This window comes from Nyctibius grandis, chromosome 26 (genome assembly GCF_013368605.1).
Source record: "Nyctibius grandis isolate bNycGra1 chromosome 26, bNycGra1.pri, whole genome shotgun sequence".
Classification (NCBI taxonomy): Eukaryota; Metazoa; Chordata; class Aves; order Nyctibiiformes; family Nyctibiidae; genus Nyctibius; species Nyctibius grandis.
In genome coordinates, this window is record NC_090683.1 from 5,104,752 (window position 1) to 5,119,455 (window position 14,704).

The 14,704-nt window shown below is 43.7% G+C and overlaps 1 protein-coding gene across 1 annotated transcript; it reads left to right on the forward strand.

Moving 5' to 3' along the window:
- The first annotated feature begins 3,430 nt into the window (after nucleotides 1-3,430).
- HOXB9 (homeobox B9) lies at nucleotides 3,431-7,682 on the forward strand. Its single transcript, XM_068418847.1, has 2 exons — nucleotides 3,431-3,938; nucleotides 7,385-7,682. The coding sequence occupies exons 1-2, from the start codon at nucleotides 3,431-3,433 to the stop codon at nucleotides 7,618-7,620; spliced, it is 744 nt and encodes a 247-aa protein (XP_068274948.1). The 3' UTR covers nucleotides 7,621-7,682.
- The last annotated feature ends 7,022 nt before the right edge of the window (nucleotides 7,683-14,704 follow it).

Here is a 14,704-nt window from a genome sequence, read left to right on the forward strand (position 1 = left end):
TTCCCAAAGATTCATCCTTTTAGACTCTGCTCTGAGGACACTTTCTCCTTGACTTTTCCTTCTCCAAGATTTTTTTTGCAAACAGAAGAGCTTTTCTGGTAATTTCTGATGGGTTCTATTTGGGGCTTTAAAATATAAACACTTATATAGTGTCACCCGGAGCAGGCAGCACGGCACGACGTGGTCTCTCCAAGCGGGCAGACCTGGGATGAAGCTGTACTTTGCCTTAAGCCCCTTTCAGAAAAGGCTACAAAGAGATGAGCTATGGGGATATGTATAAAAAATAAACTACTGAACAAACGGAAACCTCCAAAGGAGCAAAAGCAAATGGATTTTGCAGATCTTCTTGTGAGGTTTCCATTCACCAGGGATCTGAAAACCCTTGGTTTCTGCCTCACAGCCACGCTCCTAAGAGTCTTCTTGGTTTAAATTTATATACTACAGAAAATTATATACTCACATGCTGACATAGTTCATCATTATTTATAGGAGGCGCACCAGGATTTTTTCCAAGCATATATTTATTACAGGTAAGACATGGCCAATCTATCTAGCAAACAGAGAACAGGTGTTTTGCTTCAATTAACGTTCAATAATTTCATCTATACTTATTCAACACCCTGCTACCAACACGGCTGTTTATCCATCAGTTGTATAAACACATTTCCATGCGCCAAGCGAGTTTAATCTCCACAACACACTTAAATCAGCCCTTTCCTTTCCCAAGCTCTCATAACATTTGCAGAGTCCCTCCGAATCTCTGGTGAAATAGTCTGATTTTTAAAAATCATTTCTGAAAGGCAATAAAGCCGAGAAATATGACAATGTGAGCACCCAGCTCGTATTTCATGTCTGGTGACACGGGGTCTTTTCGTTTCAAAACCTCCCCAACTCTTAAGGAAGTTAAAAGAAGGGGGAAAAAAAAGGAGATAGAAATGTGAAAAGTTGGAAAAAGTAGAAATTCCCCCCCTCGTTTCACACAAACCCCCTGTTCGTTGAGATGCACTGGAGAAAGCAGCGATCCTGCCCCACGCTGCCCACTGGTAGGGGATTTCTTTGCCTTCACCGGTTTAAACGCGAAAGGGGTGAAGTGGAGTTACTTTGGATTAACCCCCCTGGAAAGGAGAGGAGAGTTTGCAGGTCAGTGGGGAGTACTCACCTGGTGACCTTTACCCACGGCTGGCTTGGCAAGATCCTACAGCCGGGAACTGGAGAGGGCTCCCCAACCACTCCTCAAACCTCACCTTGGCTGGAGCCTGCAGACTGAATCTGCTTTTCCAGCACAGGGAGGATTTTGAGCTGGTTGGGGGGCTCTTGCTACCCTGATGGATGTAAAAATTAAAAATAAATCTGACCTCCGGCATTAAGCTCCAGCTCTCCTTGCCCATCATCGCGACCCTCTCGATTTTTTTAAATGAAAATGGACAGCTTCCCAATAGCGTCTCTTTTAGAGGAGCTCTGGTCCTGGACATTGGGAAATGTGTCCCTCCATGAGGCTGCAGGGCAGATGCTCATGGAAAAGCACCGCTTATAGGAATAAGGGAAAATCTAAGGGTTTGGGTGAAGGTTTTTAAGCGCCTTCATAATCTTCCAGTATCAGTAAAACTCCTCTGATAGCAATTTTCCTCATCCGTATTGTGTAGGCACGGACATATGGACACACACGCACGCACACTCTCATACAGAGAAATGCGAAATATGTTTTTCCTTCATTTCAGGCGGCTATTAGCACCCCTCAATGTTATTATTAGCCTGTTAATATAGACTTCCATCCCTATACACTTCAGGAAGGATTCGCGATGATTTATCATTCCTAGAAATCTCTTTGCCCTTCACTTTAAATATCCTTCAGTGTTGGGGTGAGAGGGAGAAGGGCGGCGGGGTAATAGATTAAAGGAGGCAAATTGATCCAGACTGTTACAGCTGAAGTCCAGAGAAACACTTTTGCCGTGATCACGGAGAGCACCTTTTCCTTAACCAACATTTACGACGCCATCGGACCATCTTGCAATAAACGGATTTATCATCATAACTTGGTAAAACTGACCCCGTTACCCCGCATCATTCGGGCTGGGAGCCGCACCGAGCTCTAAGCCCGTGTCAATCATTCGCTTCGGTGGATGGAAAAAAAAAAAACCGAAATCGTCGGGTTTTCCAAAACACACGGAAAATGTAAGCGCGGGGGGTGTTGTTTGACACGCACACACACCGTGGGCACATACATGTGAGGTGTGAGGGGGGGCACGGTGCCTGAAAACGCGAGGGATTCCTTTTTTGCCCCTTTTCTTTTCCACAGGCAATAAATTCAAGGCTATAAAAATCAAAGAAAGCTAATGTAAGTTTTATTAAACTATTTAACCATCACAAGTTTAAGGCATTCTGTAACAAAGCCGGATCAGTGGCGCGCTGTATTTTACTAGCCTTGTAAAGTTAAATGAAGGCTTCTGATTTCAGCAATGTGTGAAACTATTTTAGCTCAAGCAAAGCAACCCTGAGATTATGGCGCGAAATATGTGAACATATGCTCATCTGCAGAGATATTTTGTAGATATTTGAGATATATATGTATATATGTAAAAGCATAACGTCTAAGGCAGGCTTTGGATATACACAGGGGTTGCAGCACGGCAGCTCGCTGGTCAAAGTTGCAATGCCACGTCCATGCCAGTGATATTTTAAATTTCATATTTACCCACATTATTTTACCACGTTAACAATCCTTTTCCCCCATCCCAGCTAGTTAATAATTTATAACACCCTCCCCACCATTCTTGCTACCTAGATCCATCTTTTTCTTTACAAAACCGCATATATGTGTGTATTTGTGTATACATGCCTGTAATGCACGCACCCACATGTATGCATATGAAATCACGGCGCGGGAGGGGGGGTTTGTACTAATTCTCTGGGTTTTTGCTATGGTACTCTGGAGCCCGAGTGGCAAAGAATAGCTTTTATCTCTATTCCCCCATGATGGTTATTAAAGGCAAAGCGAGCCTTTGCATCAGCATCTATCTTAAAAAAAAAAAAAAAAATCCGCCCCCCCTTTCCGGACCCCCCCCCCAAAATATTTCAGGAGCAAATCTAGGAAGGGATATTAGCCCCAGCTCTGCCCGTTTGGTGGCTTTTCGAAACTCCTGACGTTTTGCAACATTGCATAAACATAAAACAATCCATCCTTGATATGGAATGCAAGGGCGGATGACAGCGCAGCGCAGCCCCCTCGGCTTCGATTGATTTACGCCGAGACTGACGCTTTATCAGGCACACGAAAAAAGTTTGACCAATCATTTTGCTGGGAGCTCACAACACAGCAGCCCAACTGTACTTTGTTGGCTGGGAAGTTGGAGAAGGGGGTAGAGTACAAATCTAGATCTGTCCTATATATTTTTTTCCCTTCATTGAACCGTGCTTTGTATGATGTCTGAGAATGTCCATTTCTGGGACTCTTAGCAATTATTATGTCGACTCTATTATAAGTCATGAAAGTGAAGACTCGCCTTCAGCTAAATTTTCATCTGGGCAATATACAAGTTCCAGGCAAGCTGGGCACAATGAGCATCTAGAATTCCCCTCCTGTAGTTTTCAGCCAAAACCTCCAGTTTTCAGCGCCTCCTGGACTCCTTTGAATCCACATTCTTCTGGTACCCTTCCTGCCGTCTACCATCCATATATTCAACATCAAAGCGTCCCATCTGATAGCAGGTATCTACGGAGCTGGCTGGATCCAGTACCCAGAGCAGAGAACCTCCCCGGGCAGGGATCTGTTAAGGCAGAGCCGCTGCTGGGCCGTCCCGGGGATGTCCATAAACAGGGAACACAGGAGTACAATTTAGAAACTTCTGCTGCAAGGGAAGGGATCGTTTCCAATCAAAGGCCCAGCTTCGAGGACAATAAAGTTTGTGAAGGAAGCGAAGACAAAGACAGGACAGATCAAAGTAAGTTATAAAAGTGAGGAAGTAAACAGTATAAAAGCTGGAGGAGGTGCAATAAAAGGGGACAATGCTGCGTAAAGTTTAAAATCAGGGCTTAAAGAAAACTCTCAGCTTGCTGATGCCAACCTAAGGGGAGAGGTGGGGAGGGGAGAGGGGGTGGCATTGTCTCTGCCGGTAAAGAAAAATAAAAATAAAAATGAGCGTCGTCTCTGAGCTTAAACAGAGTCCAGAGCGGACAAAAGCCGGAGCGAGTCATCCTCTTTCCTACAGAGCGCTGGCTCCGGCAGCAGAGACCACTGTAGTAAGCGGGAGTAAATCTGCGCGGGTGCGGGCGGTGGGGACGGGAAGGGACGGGGGGAGCAGGGAAATGTCGGGGAGGAAGGCAGGGAAAGGGGAGAGGAGGGCGGCGGTGGGGGGAGAAGGAGAAGAAGAAGTGGGGAAAGAGGAGAAATTACGGAGGAAAAGTTCACGTGGGGGAAGTAAACAGCAGCGGGGGCTTTTCCGCGCCCGCCGCGCCGGAGGAGCCGGGCAGAGGCGGGGATGGGCGCGCTCCCTCCGCAGCTCCTCTCCGGTCTTCCGTGGTGGGGTCTTTTTTTCTTATTCCTCGTGTTTGTTTATTTGGTATGTTTTTAATTGTTTGTTTATTCCATGCAACGGTTCAGGGTATGAATATTTCAAAGCCACGCTCCTTCCTAGTAAAGAAAAAAAAAAGGGGGGCGGCTGGTGTGTGTGCTTCCAATTTAATTAGCTTTTATTTGTAATGTAGCTAGATTGGGGAAACAGTTAAACTCCAGCATGTGCTTTTTCGCGAGCTGGCTTGTATTTTTTCCCCTGAAATACAGAAAAAAAAATCATTCGCCTTGAAAATATTTAATAATACTATCAATAATGCCATTAATAATACTATTATTATTAATAATAGCTATTATTATAATGATAATAATAATGCAATGGCGTTTGAGTAAGAAAGAATCAGCATCTTCTCCTCGTGCCGATCCGGTTGGTACTTGGTTTCCATCGGAAAGCTAAACCGGAGCCAAGCCCGAGCAGGGGGCAAAGGGAGAAACTTGGCTTCACCCCCACTGTAAATATTTTGCAGTGAAAGCCGAAGTTTTCCAGGCTGGCAGAGGAGCAGCCCCCTCCGAGGGTGTAACTCCTCGGAGTCTGTGCAGGACGCACTGACACAGTCATTCTTTTTCCCCCTGAATTATCTTCTATTTTTTTTTCCCCCTCAACGTGAAACAGCAACAGAGATTGCCATTGCAACCATACGATTAAAAATACAGTATATTCTCGCCCCTCACGATTTCCTTCCCTCCGTGTGCAGGATGTTATGGTGACATTTTTTTTTTTCCCCCTATCATTTGACTTGCACACAGACACACGGGCACACACACACTCACACACACACAAAAAGAAACTCCTATTCTATTGTACTGGGCAGAGATCCAGAACAAACTGCAACCGTGAGGTGAATGATTTGAGAGAATTAAATATCCAGGTTCTGTGCTCAATGTCCCTGAAATTGAATATATAAAAATCTTGTCCAAGAAAATGTTATTAAGTTATAAGTAAGTGCAGGGACCCGCGTTAAGAGGATGCTGTGTGGTTTCTATGGCATGTGGTTTCGATGCATATTTTGTTTTAAATAATAGTTTAATTTGGGCTGATGTTGAGAGCCTGCCAGGGCTGGAAGACGGAGTTGTTTTGCAGAAAGTACTCCCACCAATTTCCCTGACTCTTTCAATTTTTGAAAGTATTTCGCAATAATGAATCTCCGCCCTGTGTATGGAACAGGGATCTGTTAATTTATTTGCTGGATTTTAAAGAAAAGATGTGCCAGGACCTCTTCCCATTCACTTTCCTGTTTAGGGATTTGTGTATAGTGAATAGATAGAGCAACATTGACGTCTGAAATATTTTAACGATCCAATATGTGACCGAAAAATAAAACCAAACCGAATAAAAATCTGTTATGAAGCAGAGCCCTCCATTGTCATTAAAGGATGGGTAGCAGGATTAACAGTATCAATTATTAACAGCTTTCTTCCTCTTTAATATTTAATTCTGCATATTAGATCAAGTCAATTACATTAAGGAAATAGCCGTGCAAATTTGTAAGAGGCAGTACTTACAGGGGAAGATTAAGCGGATTATTTTTTAAAAATATTCAATATATTTCATTTTACATAGAGGAAACGTTCTGATGGCGCGCGCGTGTGTATGTATATATTTATAATGGTCCATTTAATTGGTGTAAAGGTTTATGGCTTCAGTCATAATTTCAGAGGAGGCAAAGGAAATAAAATAGAAATACGTGGTCTGCCTATAACCCTTCTTACTCTTTCCCTCCTCTCAGCTACCCAACGGTCAGCTAATATTTGCATGTGATTAGTAAATGCTCTATTATTTACCCTAAACCCACTTCACCTTTGGGTGCGACCTTCACCACTGTCCTGTCTGTGGGGGTGGTTTCTGCTCCCAAAATGTTGTTTTCTCTCCCCCCACCCCCCTTTGAACAGGCTAACTCCTGAAATGTCCTTTTTGCAAAATATTCCCACGTAACTTCTCCCACACGCTAGGGTGACGGGCAGCCTGTTATTTATTTTTGGCCGCATTTGCAGCCCTGCAAATGTCCATGTCTCTGGGTAACACTGTCCAGATCTCCGGCAGCAGGGTCCATCCAGCCCTCAGAGGATGTTTATTGTATCGAAAGCGTTTCTTGCCACATAGCAAAAAAAATAGGCAGGATTTATGAAACGTTTCTCCAGACCTCCTCTCTCTGCTCCTTTCCTGCACGATGTGTCTATAGGAGTAAATCTGTAGACACGTGGGAAAACACGTCTGGAAAAAAAATATATATAATTTTTGCATTGGTTTCTTTGTAAATAACGTGCGTAACGTGCAGATGGGCGTTATGCAAATCTGTAAGTGCGTGTGGGTGTTTACCTGGCACAGATGGGCCTGGGGAAAAGTGGGGGGAGCTCTGCCAGTGGCACGTGTGCACCCCAACATACGTGTGCGCGCAGACACGGGTGTGCACGGAAACGCGGGGGTGCGCAGACATGCGTGTGCAGAGGCTTGTGTGTGCACAGACATGCGTGTGCACAGAGGCGTGGGTGTGCACAGAGGCAGGGGTGTGCACAGACACAAGTCTGCGTGTACAGAGAGCACAGACCCGCGTGTCCGCGGGCCCCACGCCCCCCCACTCTGGAGGGATCGGGTGCGTGTGCGGCGGTATGTCGGGATCGGGCCCCCCTCCCCATCTGCGCAGCCTGACGATCCCGTACGGTTTTCATACGGCCGTTGCTGCTGACTCCTATGGCAGGGAGTATTTTTCACCCGGGCGTGCATATGCGTATGTATAATCTTAATATTTGATGGCATGATTAAAACCTTCTGAGAAACACTCAAGCTGCATCGTATTGATCTTGCTGCTTTTCTTTCAGCCAACCCAGCTGCCAGCTGGCTTCACGCCCGTTCCTCCAGGAAAAAACGATGCCCTTACACCAAATACCAGACCCTGGAACTAGAGAAGGAGTTTTTATTCAATATGTACCTGACGAGGGACCGTAGACACGAAGTGGCCAGACTCCTCAACCTGAGTGAGAGACAAGTCAAAATCTGGTTTCAGAACCGAAGGATGAAAATGAAGAAAATGAACAAGGAACAGGGCAAAGAATGAAAAAACAGAAAAGCAGCATCCCCCCTTTACCCCCCCCAGCTCCCAGCCTCCGCGGCCGCGCACCCTCGCTGTAGTGCTGCCAAACCCCCCAAACACGAGGGGAAAACCTCCCCGTTTCCCATCTCCACCTTTGCATGCGAGATGTTGCTTATTACTCCTTTTTATATTCTTAGCATTGCCGCATAGGAGGCAACTTAGCCAAAACTGCAGCTCCTTTTTGGGGACACATGCTGGGTTTTGTTTCTGTTCTCTTGTTTTCTTTCTCTATGTTTTTTTTTTCCCCTTTCCCTTTTTTTCTCCCCACAGTGTAACATAGACACAGGCTCCTGTCTGAGCAGCAGCTTTCTCTGCTTGCATTTTCTCCATGGAAAGCAAGACGGCAAACACAACTGGCAACAAACAACCCCGGCCCAAGCCCCCACCAAACCTCGCTGTTTTTCTTTATCCACGTAAGGACAATGATTCTCTATAACATTCACAACACCCCGGCGCACACACGCACACACACTCGCTCACACTCACACGTTGAGGTGGCCAAGGAACCAGACGGTTTAATTAAACTACTGCAAGACAGACACATTCGTAAGACTTGAGTTTAATTGCACCCAACAAATCATTTTCAATTCGCCAACTTTATACCGGGGTAGTCGGTTAATGACAGCCCAACTCCCAACCGCGCTGGGTTTCTTTTTTTTTTTCCCCCTTTTTTTAAAAAAAAGTTTGTTTTATTATGCGGGATTTTTATTTGAATCGTGCCAGGGCAGATATGTGACTTTGACCTGAAAGTTTAGTAGGATCTTTACAAGCAAACCTCCTCATCTGGTAGTTTTATACTGGGTCACTTGGAAGAGAAAAGACGGGGAGGGAGGCGAGAGAGTGTGTGGGGGGCACTCTCAGAGCCGCATTGTAAATTATTTAGGAGAAAAAGGGGCGGAAGAACCCCTGCCAACTTATTCCTAACTTTTAGAGGAGAGGAAGAATGGGATTTTCTAGTTAAAAAACTACCTTAGTAGAGCTGTAAGGGAGGGGAAGGTTGTGTTCTTAGTGCTAGCATATTTATAATTTATTGTGAATTGACTTCTCCGAAAGCAGTAGGCTGTTGCAGAGATAAAGTGCCAGCCCTAGCCGGTGTGTATTTCTTCCCCCTCCTGTTTGCTGAGATGCTTTTAATACTTGAACGTCGGTGGAGTTTGGCTGGGGTGGGGTTTTGTTTTGGTTTTATATTTTTTTTCGCCTGAAGCGAGCTCCCGGCATGTTTTCCCATTGCCCGGTGCCACGCCGGGGCCGGGGCCCGTCACCTCCCCGGGGAAGGAGCCTCGTCCCGCGGGTGGCACCGGGGGGATGCGGCGGCTCCGCGCTGCCACCCCCCCATCCTCATCCCGAAGAAGCTTTTAGAGTAACACATCTAGACCTTGCCTCTCCCATGTCATGCCGGCCGGAGCTGATTTCTCATCTGACAGATCCACTGGAGGTTTCTCCATCCCGCCCGGGCGGGACTGGTTTCCCTTTATCTCTGTAAGACTTAACTTTGTTTTGGGAAGGGGTTGGGGGGGGGGGGGGGGGGGGGGGGGGGGGGGGGGGGAGGGGGGGGCCGGGTGAGGGGGGTTTAGTACCAGTTGATTATATGGTGGGTATTGTAAACTGTGTTCGTGGTTGTGTTTCTGTGAATGTTGAAGCTCGTTTTCTGTTTCTACTGTGGCTTTTTAAGTATGCGAAGAGTTCTGCAGTTGGTAGTGGATGGAAAATATCGAAATAAACCTCTCTCGTTTTCTTCGTGTGCAAATTTGTATATTTAGCTGCCAGGAGGCTTTCTAGGAACAAGGCGGGCGTAAGGTGGCTTGTTTTAATAGGGTGGGGGAAAAAATAGAGAAAAGAAATATATTTCTGCTGTATATCTGAACGAACCAGTGCAAATCTGATTTCAGAAGCGACTGACTTGTGTATCCTTAGCGTCAGGTTTTGTGAGACCATTTTTGTCTGCTGAACAGAGATTGCTCTGGGAAGAAGCGATAGGCAGATTTGCGGGTTTGGAAAGTGTTCCTGCCTTTTTTTTTTTTCTTTGCCCCTCCATGATCCAGAGATAAGGATCAAGTAGCTGCGCCTCGGTGCACTGAAATTTCCACCACTTCAATTCCTCTTGAAAGGGGTTAAAAAGAAAAATCTTCCACTCAACCAGAAACCAGACCTTAAGTGTTTAAGACCATTCCTCAGAAAGTTTTTTTTTGGTTAGTGTTGTTTTTTTTTTTTTAATGCCTAGACTTTCTCATGTAAAACTTTCCCTCATGAAGTAGCTCCTTGAGGGCTCCGAAATTTAACTGTTCTGTTGCCGGAGGGAGTTAAATGCAACCAAACTTCACCCTGTGTCAAAGCCCCTAATCTCCTTCCTCGAAACTCAATTAAGGAAAGCTGTTTCGGAGACATTTTGAGCTGGGGGAAAAAAAAGTTGGTGGCAGCAGGATCATTTCTCTAAATCCAGATTTATTTTTTTTTAAAAAAGGTAGTGGGTCGGAAAAGCTGATTTAGTTGTGTTTAAGCTGAGCAGTCAAATTTTTCAGTTTTGTTTGATTCTTCTCAAGGATGGATGGATTTCAAAGCTGCTTCATGCTGAATTGATATATTCCTCCTATCTCGAACTGAGTATTGACTTGCCTAAATCCTCATTGCTGTATTTTTCGGAAGCGTATCTGTGACTTAATTGGTGTTTGCAACCCATCGGCCACTGGGATTTAGAAACGTTTTTTCACTTTCCTTAGGATTGTGGTAAAGAGCGGATATTTTTAAGACGACAATATAACTTTCTTTTAAAATAGAATTTAAAATGTTAGTTCATTTTATTAGGAAATATGCTTACTTTAAAAATGTTGGAAAAACTGTCTTCTGTAGCACCAGCCCGGATGTATTTTCCAGAGATGTTTAATGCTCCAGAATAAAAATCGATTTTAGAACAACAGCACCTATATGTCATTGTGTTATACTGCTTCATCTAAAATTTCAGAAATATTTTCATTGTGTTTTCCTGCATTCTTTAGTGGCTTGTTAAGTGTATTATAAGAATCAATTTTTGGCTTAGGTTAAAAAATAATATCCAGCGACAAATGGGAATAATTGCTGTCCAGTGTAGCAAGTGCTTACTCGGTCCCATGCAAACTTGCTGCGTTTCTGAATATTTTTTATTTTATATTTTTAAATTGGAGATCCTTAATCTCTGGCTACATTTACCGGTGTTTGTTTGTTTGTTTGCTTGTTTATTTATTTGGTTTTGAGGGTTTAATCTTTGCATTCCCGCCTCAGCCTTAGGGGAACAGAAATAAAGGCGCAGAGTGGACTGCCTTTATTTTACTTTCCTTGGTTTATTCCCCTACCTCCCAAGGAAAACTTTGCTAAAGAAAAATTAGAAAAACCAAAACAAACAGTGAGAAACCCCACCCCGCTTTCCCTGCTTGGCATCACCTCGGATTTGACACGCGGTTCCTTTTTCCAAGGGCTCAATGAGAGGTTCCTATGATTCCCTCTCTAAATTCGTTTGACATTTTATTGCTCATGAAGAAATACAAGCGCTTGGAAAGTGTTTCTATCTCTATATTTAAAAAACAAACAAACCCTAAGACCTGCTCAGCCCTGCAGGAAGCAGGTAGTGAGAAATATAACCAAGAATCTCTTTCCACTAATTTTTAACATAATGGGAGCTCTAAAGGGCAATATTTCACTTCTTAAAAAAAATCCTTTCTTTGGGGCAGCTCTGAAAAGAAAACAAAAGAAGAAGAAAGATAGTTGGAGCTTACTGAGGGAAAAGAGAGAAAGGGAAGTAACTTGTCATAAAAAAAAAGGAAAATTCAGTGCAGTGTGCTGCAATAAAAGAATATGACCGCTATAAAACTTTATAGGGTATAAATTTCTGAAGGTTAAGGAACTAAACGGCTGTAAAGCAAACAGTGCAAGAAAACTTTCAGGAACTCCTAAATTACTACAACGACTTGGAAATGTGGGGAAACCCAACGTGTAAATGCTCTTGTTTCTGCTACAGACACATACAAAGTTTCCCTCTTTTTTTTTTTTTTTTTCCTAAGGGAGGGGGTAGTTAAAAATGGGGGGGGGGGGAGGGAAGAGAGGGAGAGAAAAGGTGGGGAGGGACTTTTGCTAATTTATTCTTCTCTTGCAGATGCCGTGAAAATCCAGCGCTCTGGATGATTCCCTTTGTTCTTTTTTTTCTTCTTCTTTTATTTTTCTTTTTTTCTTCTTTTTTTTTTTTTCTTTTTCCTTCAAAGCAATTGCAGGCTGCCAGAATGCTGAGCCATGCACACACCACCACACACACACACACACACAGAGGCACCCCCACACTCCCACACTCGAAGTTCTGGCGAGACGTCTGGGCTTGGGAAGCTCTTTATCGGTTTACAACTCTGGCCTTCCCCCTCCAGAGCAGAATGACCAATTGTTTAGTCTCGGAATTTGAAACAATAGTGGTTTTCACAAGAAAACCCTTTTTGCCTCTTTTATTGCTGGGTAGAGCGACTTCTGTGCGTAAAACTTCAGGAGGAGGAACCACTCCATTTTCCTTTTTCTCCCTCTTGTTCTCCCTCACCTCCCCTCGCCTTTGGCTGATTTTATGTCCCCAGGTCCGAGTGGGGACCCCCCCCCCCTTTTTCTCCTGCCCCCCATCAATGAAATCTCCCCCCCTGCGCACCTCTCTGCGCAGGCTGCAGGTCCGCGCGGCGCCGCGAGGTGGCGCCCTTGCTCCACGCTAGACGCGCGTCTCCCGCGCTCGGCCGCGGGGCTCCGCGTAACACCTTGATTTCATTAGCGGCAGCAACTGGGCTGTTCGCTGGCGAGCGTGAATAATCCCGAGGTATAACATATAGGGTTAATTATAGCTGTTTTGCCGATTTTATAGGTTACATCTATTTTTCCCTGCGAGGGTAAATTACGTGAGGCTGGGGAAAAAAAAAAGAGAGTTAATCTGGAGGCTCTGTGCTGGGATGAGAGGTGGGACAGGCATCTATTTTAAATGTTCATTTAAAGAGGAGAAAAAAACCCATCGGGTTCTGTCTGCTGCTAGTTCGGGTGGAGGTGGGAGGACTTAATGATCCCCAAACCGAAGATTTACATTCGCAGGGCTGGAAAAGAGAGTGGCTCCAAAATTTCGGGGAGAAAAGCTCACACAAAATCAAGACATTTTTTTCCTGGCTCTTTACCTTAGCCGTTAGGATGATCTGCGCTTTCTTGGCTCTTTATTTTATATAGTTTAGATTCAGAGCCATCGCACCCCCAAAAAAATCCCAGTATATGCTTGTTAGAAGTTGAACCGGTCATTTTTGGTAGAGTTGCTACATCTTTTGGTAATGCTACTGCCCTTTGCTCAGGCTCTTCACTTAATATCTTTGGAAATATTTTAAAATGGTACAAAGTAGTAGATTAATCCAAAATTCTACTAATTTATCACGTTTCGTGATACGTATAAATACTCCACTGATGCACTAGCAGCAAAAGTGTAAACTTTTAACCTTGTTCACTTTTATTTTGGCCTTTACAAGACAAAAATCATTCAGACGTTCCAGTGATTCAGCTACAAATTCAGCTATAAATAACACAGAAAGGAATGGTGGCAATAATTTCACTAAAGGTTTTCTTTCCAATTGTTATAAACAGGTTATTTTCTGAATAAATGTTTCCCCGAAGTTACACCAGAAAATACGCCCGTTCACTGATCAGCAGCAGTCTGGGGAAGAATGTAACAAATTAAACCGATACACACAACAGAGCAGGATGCGATATGTTGTTTTAAAAAGCAAAGTTTAAGCATCTCAAGGTTTTGTTTAATTGCTATAAAATGAAATACAAGTGTAAACAGAAATAGATGGGGAAAATAAAGAAAAATCCTGCCCTTGTGCATTCAGTAAAATGCCGAGTAGAGAAAAGTTAAGGTTTATCTAGGAAAGGGTTTGGGGTTCTTTTTTTTTTCCTTGTGAATTCCTAATAAATCTTTCCTCCACTGGGTATTTATAAATTATCTTCTCTCACACAGACACACACCCATACACACACACACATCCCCACTTGTTTTTTCTTATAATAGAAACATTTTCCTTTCATCAGGAATCTGAGTACAGTATATGAATGATTTAAGATCAGCCATTGATTTCTGGTGCATTGCTGAGTTACCATCACATCATGACCATAAAATTCTACTGCACTTGATAAAAACGTTAACTTCCAAGAACAACTTCACTCCTGCCTTCTTGGGGTCCACGTAGGAATGTGAATTCCTGCTATTTTTTACTTTATAAACTTAAATATGTGGGAGTACGTCTGTAAATACACACAGAAGATAGCTGCTTTTCTAAAAACACTTTACTCGATTCAATTTTTTTTTTTTTCCATCTTGAAAATTCCAGCATCGAGCATCCCCACGCCAGGCTGCAAAGCTCTATTTACTTCTGTGCACCATTTCTGGGGTTTTATGTTCTAAGATGAAACCAAAATCTGCTCAATCGACAATAAAAGTGTTGAGAAAAAATAAAATGTTAACTTGTCTTTTAGGGAGGAAAAAGCTTTAATTATACCACTGCAACTACTGCAACGACAATAATTACTTGAAAAGGCTCTTAGATTCGACTGAAATTATCCCTATACAAAATAAAGGAAACGTATTTACTTCAATTATTTCTCTAAGGAAGGTTTTAAAGTTTTATTCCGTTACTATCTTTGTTTTCTTTTGCTCTTTCTTCCTGCCTTTCTTTATTCCCTGCCTATTCCCACTGCCAATTTTAATTCAAGGTTTTGTTAACCAAAGCCCTGGCGAGACAAACTAACCGAAACATTTCAACTTTTTCGTCTTTTCCATGTTGTGGAGGTTGAAAATTGTCCCTCAGTTGAAGGCAGGCACGAATGAAACCGTCTTTAATTCACATTTCTCGTGTCCAAACCGCGCAGACGGATGCAACGGGAAGCAGCAGAAGTCTACCCAGGGCAAAGGAAAAAAAAATTAAAAAGAGGTTTAAAAGAGTGTCTTTAAGTCCTATTGAAGGTTGAAAGGTTGGAAAATATAACTGGCATTGCGAGGGGCTTGGAGGGGCGTCGTGGG

Bases quoted from the DNA above. Each gene is read 5' to 3' on its own strand.
- HOXB9 (XM_068418847.1), top strand. From the start codon at position 3,431: ATGTCCATTTCTGGGACTCTTAGCAATTATTATGTCGACTCTATTATA. The intron at 3,939-7,384 runs GTAAGTTATAAA...CTTTTCTTTCAG, and splicing joins CAAAGACAGGACAGATCAAA to CCAACCCAGCTGCCAGCTGG.